Source organism: Eschrichtius robustus, chromosome 20 (genome assembly GCF_028021215.1).
Source record: "Eschrichtius robustus isolate mEscRob2 chromosome 20, mEscRob2.pri, whole genome shotgun sequence".
In the NCBI taxonomy this organism is placed as follows: domain Eukaryota; kingdom Metazoa; phylum Chordata; class Mammalia; order Artiodactyla; family Eschrichtiidae; genus Eschrichtius; species Eschrichtius robustus.
In genome coordinates, this window is record NC_090843.1 from 49,656,661 (window position 1) to 49,681,918 (window position 25,258).

The following is a 25,258-nucleotide window of genomic DNA, read 5'->3' on the forward strand; positions in this document are numbered from 1 at the left end:
TAATTACTTCAACAAAATAGGGAAAATCAAAATACACTGGTGGTGTTAAAGACTGGGGATGGAATACAAATATGGTTCATCTCAAATGCAAAAGAAAATTAAAATCATCTTAGGCAATTTAGAAGCAGCATCTGAGATAAAGGGTAGAGAGAAGACTTTCATGGGAAGGTGAAGAGATGTTACTCAGAGTTGTTAAAGAGGAGGGCTAAGGATAAATGCAAGTTTCTATGCCCTCTTGATTCCCTAACACCCCAGTTCTTAGGACTTCTTGGTGTCAACGCTATCTGAATTATCCAATTAACTGAGTTTCCCACCTCCCACCTTCCTTTTTTCACTCCTCTGCCACTACTTCTCAACCTCCGTTTATTTCCTATACACTGCCAATTTTTTGCCATTCATGACCATTAAGTCTACTGACATAATTCCTCAATTTATGTTAAATTGAGGTAATTCAGAAAGATTAATTCCTAGAGCCTAGTGGAACAGCAGAACTAAGAGCAAACATAGTCCTTGAGATTCCAAAGCCAGTGGTCTATTATATCACACTGTCCCTAAGGTTCAATTACCATGAGTTTATGTCACACTAAATGGGAAGAAGTAAAACTGACTAACGTCACAGACAAGTTCTCAAAAGGAAGGCAGAATGAGGCAAGAAAGAAAAGACAATGGCAGGGAAAGCAATGCAAGCATTATACCTATTGTGAAGGAGGAGCACTGCCAGAAAGGTTTTCTAGGAACTAGCCTTGACTGAAAGACAGCATGAACAAATACAATCAATTTCTCAGGCTGTCACCTGTGCCATATCTTTATAGAAATTTCCCATAGTGTCTCTGAATTATTTGTTAAATCACCCTGATGTTGTATTACACAGCATATTACTAAAAGTTCTCAGACTCTTAAAGTTTTATTTCCGTTTAAAAAAAGGTTTCTGAGTATCATGTTGTGGATAGTATTTAATCAGAATACACCAGAAAATAAAAAATTGTGATTTTTTTACTCTTGGTAATTAATTCATTGTAACGTGGTATAAAAAAACTGATGTAACAAAGAGAAGCCAATACGAAACAGGTAGTCTGAAAAGCAATTTCTAATGTACTGAGCATCATTTGGGGACAAGACGGCTGTTTACCCAGCTACATTCTCCCAGAAAAACTTGTCTTCAATTCTAGTAAAATCAAATGGGAAAAACCAAACTTCCTGTCTCTCTACATTTGATATCATTTTAAAAGCTCTGGTAAGATAAAACCTAGTGTTTCTTACCTCCGTGCAACATAATAAAATATAGGATTCCCGGCTTTGGAAGTCCCAGCTTGGTAGAAAATACTTAAAGTTTTCAAAGCTTTGAACTCTTCTTTTTCATGTACTTGATGTCTGAAAGAAAAAAAAGAATAGAGTAACTCATAGGCTTTTTACATTGTCCACTGAATATCTACAAAAATCCACAACTGCACCAATGATAAAATATACAAAATGACAAAATATTTTAAAAGCTTTCTGAAGGGCAATGTGGTTAACATGTACCAAAAAATTCAAGGTGTTGTTCTTTGAACCACAAACAGTGGTTCTTAGGAAAATGCTAAGAAAACTACTGGACAGGGATATTAACCATAGAATTGTTTTTAATCATTTTTCTTTCTAGACAGAAATTTTTGAGTTTTTACTTGTTTGTTTTTTAAGAGTTCAGTTTATCAACCTTTTCTTTCCTGGCTTACTGATTCTGAATGAGTGAGAAAGGCCCACATGTTCTTCTTTATGGGAATTTATCCTCACAAATAGCGTTATCTTTTTCCAGATGGTTACTTACTGGTACAGTTGTACCAACACAATTTATTAAAAGTCCATTCTAATCTCCCTGATTCTGAATATCACTTTTATAATTATACTCTTATATATATTTAAATATACTTCCAAAAAAGGCATGGTTTAATTTTTATATATTCTGCTCAATACTCAGTGTGTGTCTTTAACAACCTGAAGATTTATGTCATTCAACAACCCTGGAAAATTCTCATTTGTTGTCTTTCATATATTACCTCTTCACTATTCTCTTTAAGCTCTATTTATTAGACATGCTGGACCTTCTCATTCTATCACTTGTATCTCTTAAACGCTTTCATATTTTCCATTTCTTTATCTCTCTGTACTGACTGTATACTAGGTAATTTGCTCCAAAATTCTCTTCCAGCTATGTATGTATTTATTATTTTTTTTAATATCTTTATTGGAGTATAATTGCTTTACAATGTTGTGTTAATTTCTCCTGTACAACAAAGTGAATCAGCTATATATATACATATATCCTCATATCCCCCCCTCCCTCTTGAGCCTCCCTCCCACCCTCCCTATCCCACCCCTCTAGGTCGTCACAAAGCAACGAGCTGATCTCCCTGTGCTACTTTATTTTTAAAATCCATTTTCTTTTATCTAGTATTTCTATGTGTCTTGGGGGTGGGAGGAGAGGTTGTATTACCTCAGTTCATCATATTGCTTGTACCAGGTCAGCATTTGTTTAATATTAATGGAAACAACATAGATATCATTTGATAAGGGAAACAGGTGCACACGTGTATAGGTAAATGACTGGGAGGCTATCTGCCCAATGTTAACTGAATTATCTCTAAGGGATGAAATAACTGAAAATTTTTTACTTTCTTTTTTAGATTTCTATGTTTTGAATAACTTAACAATTTTTATTTTTATGGTTGACAACATTATAAAGCTATTTCCATTTTTTTAAAAGAAAAATGAGTCTCAGAGAGCATCAGTGGGAACTTAGAACAAAAATATCACCTAATATTTATTAAACACTTTATATATACACCAGACATTGTTCTAAGTATCTTACACATATTAAATCATTTAGTGTTCAAAAGGACAGAAGGCTGTTTTGTAAGGAAGGTAGGGTCTTAGGTAGAAGGACTAATAAAGAGGTTTTCTCTGAAAAATGGAAAAACGGCAAGGACATCCTTAGTAATGTTGAATAAAAAATAGTTTTATATTTTTGGACTGCACAATTTTCAACTAGGTAACATGAAAATTTTGTACAGAAAATATTCCTTTAATTACATAGGAATAAACATTTGTTACACAGAAAAATGTAACAGAGCTAAAGATAAAAATTAAGTAACAGAGCTAAAGATAAAAATTAAGTTTGAAAGGTGATTGTTATACATTCATACATTCTTTTAACAGTATCAAAATATGGGAGTCATGTGTACAAAACTATGGCCTGTATGTAATATGATTAATAACAGGCACTTACAAGGCCCGGGACATTATGCGCAAATCGTTAATGTGAATTAACTTCAGAATGTCATATTCTGCTTTTTTCTTTCTGCCTCTGGCACACACCATGAACAAAGCACTTAACCCACACTCACTATGAAACACTAAGTGACTAAGTGTAAAGTAGTATGAAAGGTACTTTATAAAGACTAAAGAATTCAGCAAACTATCTTCACTGTAACATCATAGTGGTGAATGTCTAACAATGAGGATCCAAACTAAATCCATCTAAATGAGATTCAAAACAAATGTCTACAGAAATTTTATAGCAATATTAAAGTATACTATATTTTCTGAGCCTCAATCTAAAAGAAGCTAGTATCATTAACTTTCAGGAGGGTTCTAAAAAATGTTACAGTGTAGTAGAAAGAGTTCAGCACTTAGAACCAAAGGACCTATGAATCAGGTATGGAATCTTAGGCAAATTAATTACTCACTTGGAACTCTGTTTTCGCTAATTATAATATGAAAATAATGTTATCTACCCTCCCTTTTAACTATTAAATGCAAAAACACCTCAAAACAATATGACAAAGTACTATTCAATAAGATGCTATTATTTTTATAAGAAAATCAACTATGAAACAAAGCATATTTCAACAATACACAGGGTAAGAGAAAAGTGGGATTCCAAAACATGGCAATGTGGTCATTAAGTACATCCTTCCTAAGAATTCTCTATCAAATATACAAGCATAGCTAACAAGTGGCCTGGTGGTAAACCTTGCATCTCATCGAAAAAGAAAGCAATCATCATTTCAAGGTGGTACTTTACCTAGTCATAAATTCCTCAAACTTTGAACTGGTAAGGTTAAGGCTGGACCAGTGTGTATCTGCCACAGGTTTGTGCTCTGGAGGACCCAGGTATGCAAGAAGTGTTGCCATCTTATCAAAAGGTCGTCTTCCAACAGCTTTGTGATCCCTAGATATAGCAAGAAAAAAGTAGCAGTTCACATTTAGCAGAACACATTTCTTTAGATTGTCACTGGCTGCTTTTCTTTTTACTGTCAGCTGGTGGTTCCTGCTAATTTGTAAACAGCATCCAAAAGAGCTCAGGGGTTTTAAGTTTACACTGAGACGTCTCAGAAATATGACCACTCCCCAAACTACAAAATTCACATAAAAATTCATTTTGTTCTAGTATTAATCCATTACCATTAAATGGGCAATCAGTAAGTAAATATAACATTCTGATCCACTTTTTAGGAAGTGGACATACTGTCCCTGATATCAGATTTCTGCTTAACCAGGGTAAATATGAATTTTCAACAACTATTAAACATTTAAAACTAAAGATAACGATATTATTTCACAAACATCAAACTGGCAAAAAATTATGAAGTCTGCTAATGCCAATTTTGATGAGGATGTGTATAAAGAGGTACTCTCACACAGTGCTGTCGAAGTGTAAATAAGCATGTACACTGTGAGAAGTAATGTGGCAACATCTAGTAAAGTTGAGGTTGTGTATACCCCAGAACTCGGCAATTACCCATTACGTAATACGCAAGGAGACGAACATGAAGAATATTTATTACATCACTATTTAAAATAATAAAAAACAGGAAACCCTAAATATCCATCATTTAGGAAGTGCAAAAATAAACTGTCATATAGTCATTCAATGAAATACTAAGTTAAAATAAATGATAAATCTCAAATAGAATATTGTGTGAAGAGACTATACTCAGTGTATCATTGCTGTAAAATTTTAAACCACACAAAACTATACTATATGTACCTATGTTATACCTGTAATTTCCTTTTTCTTGTCAGTTACACAAGAGAGAAGTAATACCTTTTTTTCCCCAAGAAATAAAATGTTATAAAGATCTGAAGTAATTACAGCAAAATAAATAATGTTAAAGCTAGGTGGTAGACATGGGTCTCTGTTACATTATGGTCTATACTTCTTTGTATGTTTGCAATGTGTCTTTTTTTAAAAAACCAAATTGAAGAAAAACTCTCTAGTATTAAACTACATGAATATGATTGTAAGTTATATAAGAGTTTGCACTTAAAAAATGCATTTAAAAGAACGTTTGCATTTAACAGTTCCACAGTTTAAGTGTCACACAGATATAGAAAGCATCTTCCTCTTTCTATCTTAGGCACATATTAGTCATACCCATGTCTACTTCAATCCATTAACAACTCTTAAAGGATTAAAATGCTCTCTCTTTTAAACTTCCATTTCCTAATTAGTTGCTAGCCTTAGCTTTATGGTCTTCTATTTTACCCATGAATGAGCAAACCATTTTTATTGCCATTTAAAAGTAATCTAGACTCATTTTACCTACGTAAGAGAACTCATACATAGGAGTTTGGGCCCTTTATAAACATACATAACTAGAAAGGACAGCAAATGATTCAGGCTACAAGAGACTTTAACTAAAAACAGCGAATGAAACAATTCCCAAATTAATAATTTTCAATTATTAAGTACTGTCTATATAAAGCTATTTGCATATACTTAGAGTATCACAAATGGGATTATTATAGGATTGCAATAGAATAGCAATGTTTTAATTATTAAATTCCTAAGAATTAAGCTGCTCTTCAGATTCAGATGCCAATACTCATTTGAACTTCTAGTATATTTAAACTTCTCTATGTCTTGTTGTACATTATGTTTGCAAACCAGAAAAAAACCCAAAAGGCTAATTTGTGAATTCTCAGCTTAATTTTTTTTTTTTTTTTTTTTTTTGGCTGTGCCGCACGGCTTGTAGGATTCTTAGTTCCCCCACCAAGGATCAAACCCAGTGAAAGCGCCAAGTCCTAACCACTGGACCACCAGAGGATTAATTCCCTCTTAGCTTAATATTTTTAAAAAAGTCTGTAGCACTGATGTAGGTTGGTTGATCATTTAATATGACTTAACCTGTTGCCTATATACTTTTAAAAAGAGTCTACATTTCTCTTTCCAAATCATAATTCTTATCTAAGAAGATGCAAAGTAAAAAGCATTATTCATGACCAATAATTTTATTAGTATAAATTTAAACTGGGCCTTCCCTGGTGATCCAGTGGGTAAGACTCCACATGCCCAGTGCAGGGGGCCCGGATTCGATCCCTGGTCAGGGAACTAGACCCCACATGCATGCCACAACTAAGAAGTCCGCATGCCACAAATAAAGATCCCGCATGCCTCAACGAAGATCCCACGTGCTGCAACTAACACCCAGCGCAGCCAAAAAATAAATTATAAATAAATAAATACTAAAAAAAAAAAAAATTTAAGCTGAGACTTTTCAATATCCTCATGACAGGGAAATTTTACCTGTTGCTGGAAAGATACTGGCCAATTTTCTCTTGATTGTTCCAGAGTAGACGATGTAAAGCAAGCACATTGCCATCACTGATGAAGGAAAGACTATGATTTACTGCATCACTTGTAGGACAATCGGACGCTATATCAAGGAAAAACCTTCAAAAATGCAAAGTTATTAGAATTTCAAAACCAGATATACTCACATCTATGTTTGAATTAAATCTATGTGAAGTAACTTTGTGAAATTACTGCTATTACAAATATGGAGGTTTTATTCACACATGTGACTATCATTAAGCAAAACAAGAAGAGACAAGGAGATAGTTGGTCTTCCATTTCTGATACCTGGCTACAGCTTCAGAGTAGGCTCTGAAGTCAGACAACGAAATTTAAACAGATGAGACTTTGTATAGAAGCCAGTACTTTACAGATAAGGAAACGGAGGCCCAGACAAGACAAAAGACCTCCCCAAAGTTATACAGCCTCTTAGGTCAAAGCCAGGATCAGAACCTTTGTTCTTTTAACTTTCTATGGGTAGTCAATCTGCCAGAATATAAATCCTATGCTGACATTCACTTTCTTTCCAATGTGATTTGCAGTCCAACAGTACACCTTTTAAACTCCAATTAGAGAGAAGTTCGCAGGAACTATAATGAAAAATTGGAAGAGAGTGTTGTACAAGTATAGCTTAGACTGTGAGCCAAAACAATTAGATTCACACTGTATGAAAAGTAGAATTCTTGACGTTAACTTACATTTACAGAGCACTTTGTCATAAGTTATGTCATTTGCTTCTCTAAAATCAACTCACAGGCAAACATAGTGTTATACCTACTTTACAGATAAACCAACAACTCAGAGAGATAAGGAGAAGCAACTAGTTAGTTATGGGAACCTAGCAGAACTCAAGTTTTCTAAAATCGTAAAACTTCAACAGTTGTCCAGTTACTCATGAACAAAATCTTACGCATTTGCATCACGTGGTTTAAAGAGTAAATTTTTAGTTTACATACATATCCAAATTAAAGTATCAAAAATATTCTAACGTCAAAAAAACCTGTGATTATATACACTATAATGCATCATCCGTACCAGTTTGGTTTTAGTTTTTACTGAAAGAAATCTTTTTCCTTCTTCCTCTCCTCCATATTGTGGCAAACTCAAATCCTTTATTTTAGTAGATATGTCAAAAATCCCTCCTGGTTTTTAAATATGGAAATCACTACCAGATTATAAAGAATATCATTTTATTTCATTACTGTCTTTTATAGTGAAATAAAATAAGATTATGTTCTTGACCAAGAGAGAAAAAAGAAAAAAAACCTACACAGGAGCTTCATGTAGATCAAGTACATAGACATGAGTGAAACTGAAAATATTTGATCCAAACAGAGCAACTGGCTAAGTAGCAGGCTGCTCACCTTCGTGCTGCGTCAAAGTTGCTTTTCACAAAATCATTAAAAGGCCGCATGTGCTCTTCTTTTGTGAAAAGGACATGATTGGCAATACTCTGAAGTATCTAAACAATAAAATAGGGTTATAAAGGATCTGATTATTTATTTATGAAAGCTACACCTTCATATATTCTTTAAAAAATATTAATTTTCTCACTGATACAATTTCTACTGGTAGTTAAAATCAATTATTGCTCATTCAATAAATACTAGGTTTTGTTTCTATGCTTTCCCAAATATGAATATAATTATATAAACACGTATATATTTACATATACAAAATACAAATTAAAATTTTAATGTATTTTTTAATTTAAAAATCATATAGTATACATTTTGGTTTCCATTTCAGAATTTCCATAATGATTACATAGAAAACCATCTTCAGAAGACATTTGCTAAAATATTTTCAAATGATAACAAGGTCCATCGGTATCAGTCTAATGAATTTCTTTGTAATATAAACAAATAAAAATAAAACAAAAGCATATAAGTGAAAACCACAGGGCATTTCAAAAATTAAGAGAAAGTACAGTGAATATGAAAAACTGAAAATTTACGGAAGAGAAATTTTGAATAGTTATATTATCAAAACGATTCTTCACCTTTGACATTAACTTCAAGCCTCTTTCGATTCTAGGTGGTGGCTTTTTATCTAAAATCCCTGCTTCATATGGTGAGACAATGGCAGGATTGATAAATCTGAGAAACATGGCACTTCCCACTGCACCGATGCTGTTCTGAGGGAAACGCTGGCTAACCACCTAGAAACAAGGAGTTGAGAAATTCAGTATATGGTTTGAATTAAAACAAGGAAATGGGAAGAAAGGGCTCGAAAGTCAAACTTTGCACAAAAACGCTGAATAGACCAATCCTTGTGAACAACACACACCTAATTTTTCCTACTCCCAAAACATCAGTAAACAAAAATTTATCCTCAATTCTTGCCCTCTATCATTCAAAAGCACAATAAAGGCATCTAAGAAAAAAAGAGAAGTCTCATGGATGAGTTGTGTAGACGAGATCTGAAAAAAGATCTTCATTTTATCATCACTGTTTATACTGCAGGTTTGATGAGCAACAAAAGCAGAACAAATTTTCACACAAGGATTATCATATTTTACTAAGATCAGAAGACATGAGAGTGTGGTCAACTCTTGTAAGGCAAAGCTAAATAAGTTTTCAACAGCATACCCCTGAAACATCCAATACCTAACGGTAAATACTTACATTTTGCTGTATACCAGGTACAATTAAATTTCTTGAGCAAAACGCTTGCCATATACAAAACAAAACTTAGTTTTCTTTGATTCCTATCGAGAGAAAAAACTTACTTACAAGTAACATTATTGCCAGTTCTTTTTCTTCATCAGAATGCTTTATAATATAAGGACCTACTTATTATTTAAACCATGGAGGAATGAGAATTCTTGGGGACCTAAAAGAAAAACGGATCCCACCAGCAAAAGAGAGAACCCCTATGTGTACCTCAATTTGTAATTCTGCCAAATAAAAAAAGTTAAAGAGACAAGGAATCGTTGCCCACACTGAAAAACAATGTGAGCCCAACATTTTAAATGGATTTATTTTCTCTTTTTCTCTTTCTAGAACATTCCACTTTGAAGGTAAATTAGACTGGGAAAGTGTTATGAAGCTGGCTCAGCTCCCATCTTTTCCTAGCGTGTCCTGCTTTAAATTAACACATGAAAATTATAGTATTCTGAAATTTACATTTGTTACAGATAACACACACATATTTATTTTTAAAGAACACTCATATAACATTTAAATCTCGACAACTATTCATGCTTAGCGTGGCTAACTGCTGCTTAAAGCAGTGTTGCCTAACGGCAAGGCGCCGTACTCCACTCAATATTCTGGGATTCCAAGGATATACCTGCATTTCAAAGGCTATTGGGGGAAAATGAGAAAACAAGATTTATATGCAGAATCTCACATAGCTCTAGTTTTCTTCACAATGCCTCAAAAAAGTAATACTTCTTGTCATGAATTCCCATGGCTGACTGACTCAAGATTAACTCTGGAAAGAATAAGAATCATTTCACTTCATTCTATTTCCTTCAGTGCTTCATGTGGTATATACATATTAAATGTGTTCTTATTCACTGCCTAAAATCTCAAAATAATTTTCAACTATATATGATACGAAGTTAGTAAAAATAAGACTTTAGAGAATGACTTTTTAAGCTGAGAAAATCTTTGTGAGAGGTGATAACAGGGGTGAGTTATAACTAATATATTCTCACCTTCATGTATACTGCATAGCTCAGGAAGCTTTCTTGGTGTTATAGTACTTGGAGTGCTATCGCATGAAGGACAACCTTACACCTCAGTAAGAGGAAACTGGTGAAGGTGGCTAAACACAGCAGTCTTAGAAGAATGGCTTTAAAACCTAAATACTGTTTTAGTTATTTTTAGCTGAAATACAGTTTTGGAAACAGAATTAAGAAGAAAACACAAGTGCTTTTACTACTCTAGTACAGTGTTTAACCTTTCGGGGAGTGGGAACAGAAAAATGAACGTTTACTTTCGCACAGACAAAACTCTTCATAAATTTTAGAATGTTCACAGACCACCATTACTACTGACTGTTTCTTTTCGAACTCACAAATTTTAATCTTAAAAGATAAGAAACACCTCAACAAACCTACAAATTTTTAAAGCCTTTAAGGAGTGAGTTAGCAAGAAGGAACGGGATTAAAAACTGCTTTATATTTATAATTGCAAATAGGTTGTTTTAAAAGAATCGCATGTATTCAGTTTAATCCATTAAAATCCTGAAATGGTTTTTAAAGAAGTAAAAGTTAAGAGTTTGGTTTCCAAAGAACTGGTTAATTATAAAATACTAACCTGCTGGGAAAGTGTCTCAAAAAAATCAATTACTTATATGCACACAGAGAACTCTTTTAAAATGCATTTTTAGAGTAGCTATTTCCTGGTTTTCTCTAGGACAGAAAAGCTCTTAAAGTGTGACACACATTTATACCTGATCTAAACTCAATATTACGCAGCCTCAGAATTTAATGAATATCTGAGTGAATTATTTCCCTAATGGAATACTGTAAAAATTATGAAAGGTACTACACCTTCACTAACTTCCACATCTTCAAAAATAATTCATGTCAAAACTCAAAAGTATCCACACTACAAGAACACATTGTTTCATGTATCATAAAATTATGTATCTCACCAATGACAGTATATTTTTGGAACTAAAACCTGATAAAATAATCAATATCCATAAAAATGCTCAACAACAAATTTTATGAGTTAATTTACTAAAATACTTCTTTTCCTTTCACCACAAATTAACATCAGTGTAATTTTACCTCATAATATACACATACTCAAGTTGTTTTTATTTTTAATCTGCAAAAATCTAATTTGTATCCAAAAGACATTCTGCATAAAAGGTCAAAGTAGGGCCAGTCTGAGTGCTGAAACCAATTATCAGCCAAATGTCCCCTTTATTTACCTCCCCGCCCACCCCCCCATAAAAGCTGAACTACAGGTTACAAATAAAGGCAGTCATACACTGTACATCATCAAGAGAATCACAACCCATCTATCCTTAATTACCTGAGTTAGGTTGACAACTTCTCAAAGGAAATCTAATTTACAGTATATGTTTGAGTATGATAAAGAGAATTATCTATAATATGATTACACAGCTATATACCAGAAGCCAGAACCTTCTCTCCATATCTTACACATTACAATCGATGGTACATACACCCCAAAAGAAAGTTAACTTGCTTTTTAGATCATTAGATTCTGTTAAGCCAACAACTCCATAAACCAACATTTTAAATTTATAATAACTCTACTGTCTTCATACTTCGGAATGTGTTCTAAAATATCTCAAATTGCCAATTAGATTTCCTTTGTTTCCACAAGGACCTCATATCACTTGTGCTGAGAAATACATTCCAAAACTTAGTGTTACCCAGAAACATTTTTTTTTAAACCTGAAAATAACACTAGTAGAAAAAAACATTTCAAGGAACAATTTTAGACAAAATCTTAATAAATAAAGCAATGTTAGGAAGGCTAAAAAACATGCTCTAGAGAAACAGAGAAAGCCTGAATTTTAATTTATGTGATATACTACACAATGGTATTAGTAAAACACCAAACAAGAGTGTTAGAAATAGTAAATTAATTTCAACAGTGATGGTGTATATTATGTTAAATCCACATATGCTGAGAATTAGAAGGCTGAAGCATTAGAAAGAAATGTTTTTATTAAGATGGCCATCCAATCCAATCCATTTGCTCACAGCTGACCAAATTTACTTAACATATCCAAAGAAGAATCTCTTGAATGGACATAAAAGCATGTCTCTAAATTTTAATTTAGTTCTGAATTTAAAATAGAAATTTATTATATGTAAAGCTCAGACGAGAAATGAAAGATGAAACCAGATGAATACTATACACTAAATTTCACCTTTTAAAGTAAACTACCTACATGACTCCTAAAGGTTTTCTTTACATCTTTCTCTAAATTCATTTGGATTGTATGAACAAAGGTAGTACTGAGCCTGATAAAGATCAGTCATACTGACAGATAATGGCAAATTTAAAATGAATGCGCATTAATATTTTGGACAACTATCACTCACAGGAAGAAAATAACTATGACTATCATAATTTTCTTCCTTTTAAATTAGGGCAAGTTCATAGAAGCAGGTAAGTATATGCATATCATGTTTGCAAATAAGGTGTTTCTCTATAAATATGGACTCACTGTTTTCCTTTATTTCAAAGTACTATATTCTCAGTCCCAATAGTTTAATAATGATTTTCTCTAAAGTAAAAGTGGTTTCCTTTTACCATTAGAATTTTTATAATCTAAGCACAATTATCTAAATCCTGGCCGAGACTGTCTAGATAAAAATATAAGAAGTAAAAAATAAACCTTAGCTACTTTTAGGTAAGATTTAGAAAGTGACACTTTCCTTCCATGTACTTCTAACAATTAAGAAAAACTTTCATCTCTAGGAAAAGAAATCACTCACATTACCTGCAAACAAGAAGCAAGAATGAAGAGAGTCAGCATTTCCTAAGGCCTTGAAATTAAGTTTCTTTTGCATTCATTTATAATTTAAAAAATAAATAATAAAATTAGACCAGGGATATCCAATGCAACAAATGCCCCCAAAATGCCTTTGGGATAAATCAAACCAAAGGAACACAGAGAATGTTTCAATGTAACTTAATTCCAGGGTTAATTGAAATGAAAGCTATTTTGTGCCAGAATTAGTAGAATGATTTTACAGTGAAGGTCAAATAGGCTGAAGGGAAGATGTTCTTAACAAACAGCAAAAGATTTTTGTTTTGCTTTGAAAGAAACAGCTAAAAAAAAGTTCTCCAAACTTACTGATTTTTTGTTTTCCTTTTTTTCTTTTACTGTAGCTTTATTCAGTAGGGAGTGGCAAGTTGCCTACAGAACAGAGATGAGCACAAACAAGTCACAGCACCAACTACATACAGCAACAAAAACAATGTTGGCTTGTACATAAAATTACATGATCAAAATGTAACACAAATGGAATCAACAAAAAATTAGGAATCAACTTAATTTTGAGGGATGAATTTTATCTCTGGATTTTAATTTTTATTACATTTTTAAGCCAAAGCACTAAATAAATAGCAAGAAATATTGAGACAATCATATCTACTATTTCTGGCTATAAATCGCAGAAAAGCTCTCCTCAAGTGAATGTGAGGATATTTAATATTTACATTTCAGTTAAATCCTAGCTTTTGATAAATTTTATATAAAATGTTCATTACAAATAGATCATACTCTAAAAACACTTCTATGCGTCTACATAATTTTTTCTTGATACATATATTTATATATACTTCTCTGTGTATCCTTCAATTGACTTAAAAAGTTCTTTTTTCAATAGCTGGCATTGAATTCCTATCCTACTGATTAAAAAAATAAACATTAAATGGCTAAATATAATAGAAAAATACACTTTAGAGATTCTGAGCTAAAAGTCTCTCTCTCTCTCTTTAAGAAAGATTACTCTTACAATTTCACTTATTTTTCTTTGCAGGCTACTTCCTGAAAAAGTTCTAATCAGAGGAGGTTAAAAGCTCTGCAACATTTGGGAAAAGAATGTTATCAGCTCAACTAGAAATAAGCATTAATATTAAAGTGAAGAAACTGCAGAGAAAATTACAGAATAAAACTGTAAGCCTGCTTAAAATTTTTCACAGATTTGACCATTTATCAGAATGTCTCCAAAAAAAAAAAAAAACAAAACACACAAAAAACCCAAAAAAACCCCCAAAACCCACAGAGACATATTGGTTTCATCTCTCAGAGCTCCTCCTAGGCCAAAGAGCTCTGTTAAAATTAAAAGACTCCTGATTGGACTAGACTAGGCACAATAATTATTTTTTAAATATTTTGAAAACAAATTAGAATTCTTTAATCCACCATACATGGCATTTTATTCTAGGAATTCTGTGCATTCAACACCATAACCCATAATAACTTGGCATTAGTTTGATATTTGTTCATCCATCCGTCCATCCATTCATCCAAGTACTTACAGTGCACCTACTTGCTAGATACCATTCTAAGCACTGGAAGAAAGCAATAAAACCAGAAGACACAGTCCTTTTCTCAAGGAGCTTTGATTCAAACTTTAGACTATATACAAAAGCACTAGTAACCCAATTTATCCCAAAAATGCAGTTTTATACACTTTTTATTTTCAATTATGGTATATAACCATCAATTATAGCCTTAAAATTTTTGTGTAAACTACTTCTGCTTGGAGAAGCACATTTGCTAGGAAAAGATGACATTTATTTAGAATCATATTTAGCTCTTTCTCAGAATTCTCTCACCACAACTTAGGAGAATATCCACTCTGGGAATTATTTTCTCATTATTCCAAAACTATCAGGAGGAAAAGTGGAAATAACTACATGAGAAAATGTCTCAGTTATAAATCTAACATATGTTCACAGTTGACTATTCCTATATAATCTTAACCCAGTCCACTAAGTAAGGAGGCATATAAAATGAAAGACCTGGTTAAACCATGATTTTAAAAAGGCTTAACAGTCAAAAATACTAACTCAAGTAAAAAGACCTAAAGCTCAGAGAAATTTATTAGCTAGCAATATACTCAGCTTTCAAATTTTCCCCAGTAGGTCCCAAAGCAGGAGACATATTTACTAGAGGGAAAAAAACAATCGACTACTATCCCTCCCAGCAGAACATAAAAGTACAAATGGACCATTATGTTATTGCCAAAGTCAAAAGGGCAACAAGGAAAAGCCAGAAGAGGGAAGATGAATAAAAATAAAAGAGCAAACTAAGGGAAAAACTACATTTGGAAGGAGCCTCAATGAAAGAATATCTTGAGATCAAAGTTTATTTTTTTTTTCATTTTTAATTAGTAAATGTAAAATTTCCTGTTATCAGTCACTTATTAAAAAACAAACTCTTATTTATAAATAACATAGCATGTATTTCCTCTATAGTGTTGTACATTCCAACAATAAGTTTATCCAATACGTCCCCAGAATGCACTAGCATTTAAATAATATTATTAAAGGGAATAATTGTATGTGAAATTTTAATACAATAATTCAGGTCTGTTGTAATATGGGATATTGTATTATGGAATGTTTTAAAAAGCACAACACACAGTGGTTAATAAGCCACCAATTATCAACTAGCTTTATTTTCTGCATTATTTTCACTACCTCCCTCCCTTCCTAACTATGAAAGCTGGCAAGAATCTTGTTTACTTGGGTGGGAGGAATGGGGTTATTTATTCCTTCATTAAATATTTTCTAAGTACTTACTAATAAGTGCCAAGCACTTAGTTCCTTTTTCCTTATCAAATGGGACTCCAAGTTTGCTGATGATACAAAAATTGTTTTCTTTTAGGGAGACAACCACATGAAGAATTTCTACTAAAATCTACTAGACCATATATGTAACCAGGTAGTTAGTACCCATTCACTTCTAACCAGCTAAAGTCAAAGCCACTGCCACTTGAGAAATTCATCTGCTCTCTGAAAACAGTTACTATTAGGCCAACCAAGAAGTTGGTCCAGACTATTTTTAATATGTGCTCACCATTTCTTATCTGCCTAGTTTTATAAACAGCAGAAGGACTGAACTTGATTTAAAGAGAAACCTGAATAATGCCCAAACTTAAGCTATTACTTACTGTACTAGATTTCATATTATAACTAAACCACCCTCTGGCCTCAGATTTAACTAGACAAAAAAATTATGTGGGGCTCTCCCTCCTAAGCTTCCTTGAGCTGTTTTGAAAAGGCAGGAAAAGTCATGATAAATTAAATTACGAGAGTTTTAATGCTAAGTATGCGTCATCATCTACAACCACGATGAAACATTTTTTTATAGATACAGCAGATACATCTTTATAAATAGCAATGGGGGAAAAATTCACACAGAGCAGCCTGAAACAGCTTTTTTAAATGACAATTTCACTGATCTTGCTAACGTCTCTAAGCAACCGAAGCCCTGTGCTAAAAAACAAATGGCTGGGGATAACTCTGCAAAGAAAAAGACACAAAAGGCATGGGTTTTGATAAATGCATAAATTTTTTCCCCTATACCTGCCCCTGTCCCAAACTCCAGACCCACTAATGTTTCCTCCAGAATCACAGTTTTAACAGGCTAATGTGGATTTGCACTAATCTCCCTTGGAGTGATTAAATCATTTCTGAAACTGCATATGCCGATCAAAAACACAGTGGAAGCCATAAAAGAACACAGATGCAATTTCCTTAGCAAGGAGGGGATGACTGTGGACATCTGAACTCAGAAGCATTACTTGCAGTTCTAGTGTTGGAAAGTCTAATAATTTGACGTGAATGATGATGCAATATATTTTATAAGTAGCATTCTACATAAAATAAACATCAGCCTGTCCTGGCAAAACCTGACACAAACACAAGAGAGCTTAATGAAAAAATCAAAATTATGGATCAAGCATTTCACAACACAAAAAGCAAGGAGTAGACCAGCCTCATATGTGAAAGACCCTATGAGTAATTTAGGTACAAGATAAAAACAACAACAAAAATTCCATAATATATCTCATTTCAATCACATCTATTATACCCAGTAGATCTGGTGCATTTTAAGCTTGTTCTCAACGCAAGGAAAATTTATTATTTTTAAAGTACCCCCTTAAACTACTTCATATTTTTAAAGCCAATTTAAACAATTCTTAATGCATTAGTCATCCAAATTGATTCAGTATTATCAACCACCCACTATTAGCAGCTAAATCCCTCTTTGGTAAAGCATTCTTTTAAATTTAGCTGTGGATTAATAGTGGTAATCTCTAACCTTAAGCATACCTGGTACAAACAGTGGCACACACTTCGTAGCTGAGGGGGAAATTCGGAGGAGGAACTGATGATGGCATGGAAGAACTTTTCGGTCATCTGAAGGAGGTTCCGCTGGTTTTCCTCAAGGCTCTCTGACTGTTCTAACCTATCGAGAGGAAAAAGAAAAAAAGCAAAACCAATTAAAAACAAACAAACAAACAAACAGACTTACTCCTTAAAAGAGACTCCTTAAGAGACATTCAGCCAAATGCAACGTTTGGACTTTGCTGGGAACCTGATTTAAACAAACCAACTATAAAAAAGGCAATTTTCAGAACTGTGTATAAAAATTCTGCTCCCCCTATATTTTCACAAATTTAGTATATGATTTTTATTCCTTTGTCCATCTAGTAGGTAGGAGAGTGCATCTCACATTTTTAACTTTTATTTCCATGACTTCAGTAAAGTTAGACATGCTTTCAATATTTTGTGGCCATTCAGGCCCTATTTTCAACTGCCCTTCATATCCAGTTTAATATCTCTAACTGCTAGGTGTCCCTCTTGCCAGTACCTAAAACTCAGTTTGTTCAAAATCAGCTGATTTTTTTCCTCCTACTTGTATGTCTCATCCTGTGTTCCCCATGTTGTCAATGGCACCATTACTGCTTCAATCATGTCATTCAGGTGACCTCTGATGTCGTCTTTGCCCGCAGTATTCCATTATTCCCCGCATTCAATTACTGTTGCTAATTCGTCTGTATGATTCTTTTTTTTTAAAAGGTATTTATTTATTTATTTGGCCGTGCTGCACAGCATGCAGGATCGTAGTTCCCTGACCAGGGATTGAACCCGTGCCCCCTGCAGTAGAAGCACGGAGTCTTAACCACTGGACCGCGAGGGAAGCCCCTCTTCTGTATGATTCTAAAGTCTTGGTGCTGTGATTAAAGGCAGATGTTCAGAAGGCAGACTCACTAGGTTTAAATTTCAGCTTTACCACTTATTGACCATTATGACCTTGGTCAAGATACTTAACTTCTCTGAGCCTCATTTTTTCCATCAATAAGACAGGAATAATTACAATGCCTCCTTTATGGGGTTTAAATTTTACCCAGTGGCTCTCAGACCCACAAACCTTTACTTGAGCTGCCCAATCGAACTCTCAAAACACATTCCCTATGAAAGTCACAACTTAACTACTTGTTATATGTCTTATCTCCCCTACTAAACTGTAAGATCCTTGAAGGATGTAGTCATCTTTGACCCCTTAAAAACTAGCATAGTACCTTACCAAAACAATTATTGAATAAATACTTGTTTTCAATCTCTTAACTAGTAATTTTCTTTCTATACTAATTTACATATTACATAAAAGTTGGGGACACTCCAGATTCCTTGCAGCTCACCATGTGGTGCAGCATATGGATACAGTAAGAGTTTGGAAATTAATGTAGACGACAGGCAGGAAAGATTTCATGGACTAGGTGAGTTCTAAAGGAGGGAAAGAATCTGCATAGGCAAAAAGAAGTAAGGGCATTTCAGAAAGAAGAAGGCAGGACAAGCACACAATTCAATCCGATAAACATTTATCATGCGTCTACTATTTGCCATCTTAATGCCAGGTGCTGAGGATTCAACAATAATTGGCCTTTGAACTTCTCAAAGAGGGGAGACAAGTACACACTAAGCAATGAGTACAATTATTCAAGGATATAAAAGACAAAATAGCAAACCAGAGATAGACACGATTAATTCACATGGCAACTGGTTGCCAAGAAGTCAGAGGCAGAAGATGAACTTGGGATATATGGGGAACTAAAAAGAGATTGGTCTAAAAATGGGGGCTTTATGCAGGGAGATCACTTAAGAAGCTACAATAGTAACTCAAATCTGAGATATGGAGGGCACAGAAGCTTTGCGTATGAAAGAAAAGATTAACAATATATTTAACAGGGCTAGAAGAGATTCCTAGAAACCTTGACAGTTCTTGTCTACTTTGTGGGAACTTTTTCTTAATGAGTCAACACAGCAGCAGGTGTGCTGCTGGTCTGTTTCAGATGTCCCTCTAATACATCTATCCCTCCTGCCTCCCACATGCCAATGATAACTTATTGGCTATTCCATTAATTCTGATCTATAATGAAGCTTTGTGTTCAATTAAGTGTTTGTGTGTACAAAAATTTTTCCCTTTGATTTTCAATCAGCTTTTGTTTTTGTTTTTTTATCCTATTGTTTTTCTGTTTTTAATTTCATTGATTTCTAATTTTTATTTCTTTCCTTCTGCTTGCTTTAGGTTTATACTGAACTTTCTCTAATTTTCTAAGGTGAAAGTTTAGGCCATTCATTTTAGATCGTTCTTCTTTTCTAATACATGCATTTAATGCTGTAAATACTACATTTCACTACATTCCACACATTCTGATAAGATGTACTTTCATTTCCATTTAGTTTTTCTTTTTCTTTGCATTTCAGTTTTGGAAATTTCTATTGGCATATCTTCAAGTTCACTAATTCTTTTCCCATTTGTGTCCAGTCTACTGATAAGCCCATCCAAAGGCATTTTTCCTTTCTGTTAGGATGTTTTTGATTTCTAGCATTTCCTTTTGATTCTTTCTTAGAGTTTCCATCTCTGTTTAAATCACCCACCGGTTCTTGCATGTTGTCCACTTTTTTTCCATAGAGCCCTTAACATATTAATTATAGTTATTTTAATCCTTGTCTGATAATTCCAAAATCTGTCACATCTGAGTCTAGTTCTGATGCTTGCTTTGTCTCTTGAGACTGCGATTTTTATTGCTTTTTAGCATGCTTTGTAGTTTTTTTGTTGAAAGACCTAAGACATAATGGGTAGCAGGAACAGAAACAAAGAGGTCTTTAGTGTAAGGTTATATGTTAATCTGGCTAGGACTTAGGTTGTGTTTAATGTTTGCTGTAGCTACAGGTGTCAATTTCTTCCAGTGTCCTTGTTTTTGTCTACCTAGTTGTCTGGGATTCCCTAGTTTTCCCTAGGAATTTCTTCTTAGAGTCTCTGTGTTGAAGCTCTCGGTTGTAACCCACTTTTAATACACTGGAGTCCTGTTGATGTAGTAGTGAGGTAGTGGGGAGGGGAAGCAGTCTATAATCTTATGCTTATATCTCCATTGTTTTATTGGGCCAGAGTGGCTGGGCTGTGACCTTCAGAAGAATTTCTTAGGCTTTTTTCTCCCCTTATGTGAGTCAGGAAGGCTAGAGGAGGCTGAAGTTGGGTAACTGCCCATCCTCCAGGTCAGATAAGGCTCTGATAGTTTCCCTTAAAGGCAGGCCTTTGTAAGGGAGAACAGAACACTATGCGCATATTACAAAATGGTTACTTTTCCCCTTCCCCTGCCCAGAGCGCAAGGGGACTTTTCTTCCATCTTCACCATGAGAACCTGGTAGGGTTTCTAGAGGTCAAACTCACAGAAGTGTGGGGGTCCCCCTGACACAGGGCCCCAAGGAGCTTTCATTCTCAAGCTAATCCACGCTCAACCTCCAGCAAGTTGTCAATTACAGCCTAAGTGTTCCTACCAGTTACTGACTCCAGCAGCTGTTTCTCCCTGTAAGCTGGGATTCGCTGAATTTGGCTGTCATGCCAGTTTTTCCCCTTTTTTTTGGGGGGGGGGGTGCCCTTCAATTCTCTGATGAATCTAAGAAGAGTTGCTGATTTTCTGTTTTCAGCTTTTTCTTGTTGTGAACATAGCAGTGTCAACTTCCAAGCCCTCTACATGTCAGAAAAGACGTCAACTTGATTTTAAGTAACCTGAATATAGGAAGTTTGTCATCTAGTTTCCTTCTCTGTACCAAAGTACTTAGTACAGTAGATTTCTTTCAGGCAGTAGTTCACTCTCTAAGTAATTTTTACCCTTGAGAAAGTGAAATTGCTAAATGGTAACAAAATACAAGATGACATTAAAAGAATGTTGCTTTTAAGTTTTAAACTACAACTTTTTAACCATTTTAACAATAACTGGTTAATTTAGGTGCCAGAGTTCTGATTAGATATTACAGTTGATACTTCAGCAAAGGCAGAGCCAAAAATAACTGATACGAAGTTGCCAAATAAAATTATTTAGGAAGAGAAACCATCAAGAAGCTCTGAACTTGAAAATAAAAAATAAAATAATGTTAAGGTCCTAACTGAAAGACAAGAGATGTGGCTTAGAAGAAGCAAGCATAAGTGTTTAAAATTTCATTCAACAAATATTTATGAAATGCCAACTATAAGCCAGATACCATGGGGACAGGTAGAAAGCTTCATGGAGATGGTGGTTTTTATAATGCACCTTACATTACCCCTTGGCCTCTTTCCCTTCTCCTAAGTCAATCCTCATTATAGGAGGAAGAGCGAGATAGATTAAAAAAAAAACAGAGTCAAGCATGCTCAGTTCAGTGCCATCCTCTCCATTCTAGATATGTCTGCCTGCAGAAAAGACATAATCTGGTCTTCTCTCCACTTGTGATAAAAAGCTTGCCAGTCCCTGTGATGGAAGCCTGTAGTTTACCCAGCTGTGCAAGGGATGGGGAGGATGATTCCAATTCAAGGTGATGTATTAGCAAGCCTATACTATATGCCCACAGGATCTAAAGCCCCACTCTTTAATCATTTTTATCAGAAATAAAGGAGATAGCTGATTCCTGCGTGCTTCCCTCCCATCCCTCCCTCCCTCTGACCTTTTGGTTTTGAACTTGGTGGGGGGAAAATGGGTATTACTTATTAGGCAACTCTAATCCCAATGAACCCCACGTTGTCAAGCCACTTTAAAAATGTACAACACGCGCATATTTCACTGGAGTTAAAGTACAGAGATCACATGAAAGAATGACAAGTAGTGATGTGGATTATAGTCAGATGAGTTTTTTTCTTGCAGTCACTGGGGAACAACTGATGGTTTCTAAGAAAAAAAGTGACAAAAAATTTTAGGTTTCAGAATAATTCCTGCAGTAAATGATCTGCAACTAAAAAGATAATGCTAGGACAATAATTAGAAAGTTACTACAAAAGTCAACGGGATTGGGACTTCCCAGGTGGCACGGTGATTAAGAATCTGCCTGCCAATGCAGAGGACACGGGTTCAAGCCCTGGTCCGGGAAGATCCCGCATGCCACGGAGCAACTAAGCCCACGCACGTGCCGCAACCACTGAAGCCTGCGTGCCTAGAGTCCATGTGCCGCAACGAAGAGTAGCCCCCGCTCGCCACAGCTAGAGAAAGCCCGCACGCAGCAACAAAGACCCAATGCAGCCAAATATTAATTAATTAATTAATTAATTAAAAAGTCAATGGGATCGATATGGCATTGGCTAAATAAATTATGATATTGTCAAACCACAAAATATTATGCAGCAGTTAAAAAGAATCAGATTCATTATCCTTCTATACTGACAAAGAATGATCTAAGATACAGGATTATGTTAAAAAAAAAAAAAAAGTTGCAAAAACATGTATATATTGATAATATCTTACCATTTATATTAAGTGCCCACATTATAATATAGTTTCTACCACTAGAAATATGTATATGCAAATGGATTGAAAAAAGGACAGAAGAACAGCCTAACTAGTAACAGTGCTATGTCTCTAGAGGTGATAGTCAAAGACACCTTTAATGTTATTTGTAACTTTCTTTAAGAAAAATGTATTTGAGGGACTTCCCTGGTTGTGCAGTGGTTGGGACTCTGTGCTCCCAGTGCCGGGGGCCCGGGTTTGATCCCTGGTCAGGGAACTAGATCCCACATGCATGCCACAACTAAGGAGCCCGCAAGCCCCAACTAGGGAGCCTGCCTGCTGCAACTAAGACCCAGCGCAACCAAATAAATAAATATTAAAAAAAAAAAAAAGAAAAGAAAAATGTATTTGTGTGTAACTTTTATAATTAAAGACTAATCTTAAGAATCAAGGGGAGAAATTATGAGGGCCTTGCCTCATGTAGTGGAAATGAAAAAATGGAGAGCTGTTGCAGATGAGAGGATGACACACCTGGTAGGATCTACTTCAAAGCTAACATGCTGCCAATCAGAGGATGTGATCACAATCCGTAATAAAGGATCCAGGAGTTTCTGTAGGTAGGTAGCACCATATACCTAAAGAAATACACAAGTAGGAATTTATTATGCCTGCTCCAAATATCTTGCATTAAAGAAGACATTCTGCTCTGTACAGTCTGTACATAATCACTGTTTGGCATACCTCTGGCACCAAAAAAAAAAAAAAAAAAAAAGATAAATGGATACAAACCTTGAAACAGAAGGTCATTATTTTACTGGCCAAGCTGTTGCCTCGGAAAAGAGTCTGCATGGAGTCTGCCAATTCTACTTCCTTAGAAAACATGTTCCAGAGCAGTTGGTAGAGTAAATGCCGAGAGTCAAATAGAGTCACTAGAACTCGAGCTAGTTCATCCTGGGAACAAAATAAAATTGTGTCAGTGTAAACAGTTCCATTTTTCCTTAAGCAGGAAACTGAAAGGCAAATCCAAAGCTGACAACCACCTGCTGAACTGAGGTATATGGTGACTGATTAAGTTTTCCCCTGGGATTTATCTGTGTATATCTGTCTATGACAGATGACTATTTCTATACACCTACAGTAGCTGCTAACTCTAAGGATTAAATGATAAAAGGTAAGAGAGGCCAAGGCTTTACCAGAAGACAAAAAAAATCCAGGATTCAGTTCAAATTCTATGACAAAATAAAAGAAAACAGAAATAGAAGATGATGGCAAAGAATTTGATATGCACAGATCATTTTCTTAGAAAATCAATGAGGGCGAATAAGACTTCGGTGACCACAGAGCTCTACTCTCTTCTCATATGGTCAGGGAAACTCAGTGAACACTGAACACGGGCTAGGCAAGAAACCACAAAAATGGAAAAACTACAGGATTTTCAGCAAGTCAGGAAAAAGACCTAGGCTGTGCATTCAGAACCAAAAGATAAGCCAGATTTACATACAAAGTGGGGATGGGTGGCTAATTTGCATCTAGTTCCTAAATGATAAGCCTCATAATTCCCCACAGTAAAGTATCTTTTGGTACACTCGAGAAAAATGAATGTGATAGTAAATCACTGTTTAACCATGCATGTTGGGAAGAGATTTAGAGAGAACAGGGGTAACCATAATAAGATGGCCCAAACTTCAATCAGTGACAACAAAGCCAGGATCATGGCCTGTAGCTCCTCTAATTCTTGTCTGGTCCCAGGATTATTATAATCTGTTATTCGAGTAAAGGAAAAAATTTAACAATCCTAACCACAGATAACTGAAGCCAAATACGACCCAATACTCTGCTATACTTCCTACAGTTACACAATACATAATTGACTAGATATAAAAATTCTATCCTCCACTTTAAAGCCAAGTATAATTAAGAGAGATAATTCAGTTACAAAATAAAACTATTTTTAGACTGCTGTGCTAGTTTTTTCCACTCTAATCCCTCCCCTGCAAAATTCTGAAAACTTTAAGCACCAGAATTTATTTATTTATTTATTTTTTATAGTATTTTAATTTATTTAAGAATAACAATAAAAATAACATCATAAATCCATAATATGTTAGCATAAGCAATATTTTTTGGAAGAATAATTATATTTTCCAAAACAACAACAAAAATCTGTGAAGAGTAGTGTTGTTTTGTATTTTTGCATTTTTTAAAAGTGTCTGGCTTTATAAAAATGATAGTTGAATTTTCATATAAGCACCAGAATTTAAATTTACAAAATAGACTTAAAATTTTTAAAGTTATCTTGTATTTTGTTTAGATACAGTTCGAATAGATCTGGCCTAATATAAAATTCCTTCTCTAAAAAAAAAGTCAGTTAGTATAAAACACATAAGAAATGATTTACTGAAAGAAAACAAAATGATTAA

General features: G+C 34.4%; 1 protein-coding gene across 6 annotated transcripts in view; it reads right to left on the reverse strand.

Annotated features, from left to right (window-relative positions):
* The window catches only part of NF1 (neurofibromin 1), a 249,354-nt gene that overhangs the window by 99,228 nt on the left and 124,868 nt on the right, over window positions 1-25,258 (reverse strand). For 4 of the 6 annotated variants that reach the window (XM_068531561.1, XM_068531563.1, XM_068531560.1 and 1 more), the window contains exons 28-36: window positions 23,628-23,789; window positions 23,370-23,473; window positions 17,410-17,545; window positions 13,415-13,477; window positions 8,616-8,774; window positions 7,978-8,075; window positions 6,566-6,712; window positions 4,061-4,207; window positions 1,261-1,371 (exon numbers count right to left, since the gene is read on the reverse strand). In XM_068531561.1, coding sequence (XP_068387662.1) covers window positions 1,261-1,371; window positions 4,061-4,207; window positions 6,566-6,712; window positions 7,978-8,075; window positions 8,616-8,774; window positions 13,415-13,477; window positions 17,410-17,545; window positions 23,370-23,473; window positions 23,628-23,789 — 1,127 coding nt within the window. The remainder of the gene's footprint in view (window positions 1-1,260; window positions 1,372-4,060; window positions 4,208-6,565; window positions 6,713-7,977; window positions 8,076-8,615; window positions 8,775-13,414; window positions 13,478-17,409; window positions 17,546-23,369; window positions 23,474-23,627; window positions 23,790-25,258) is intronic. The other 2 variants (XM_068531562.1, XM_068531559.1) reach the window with 1 other exon arrangement.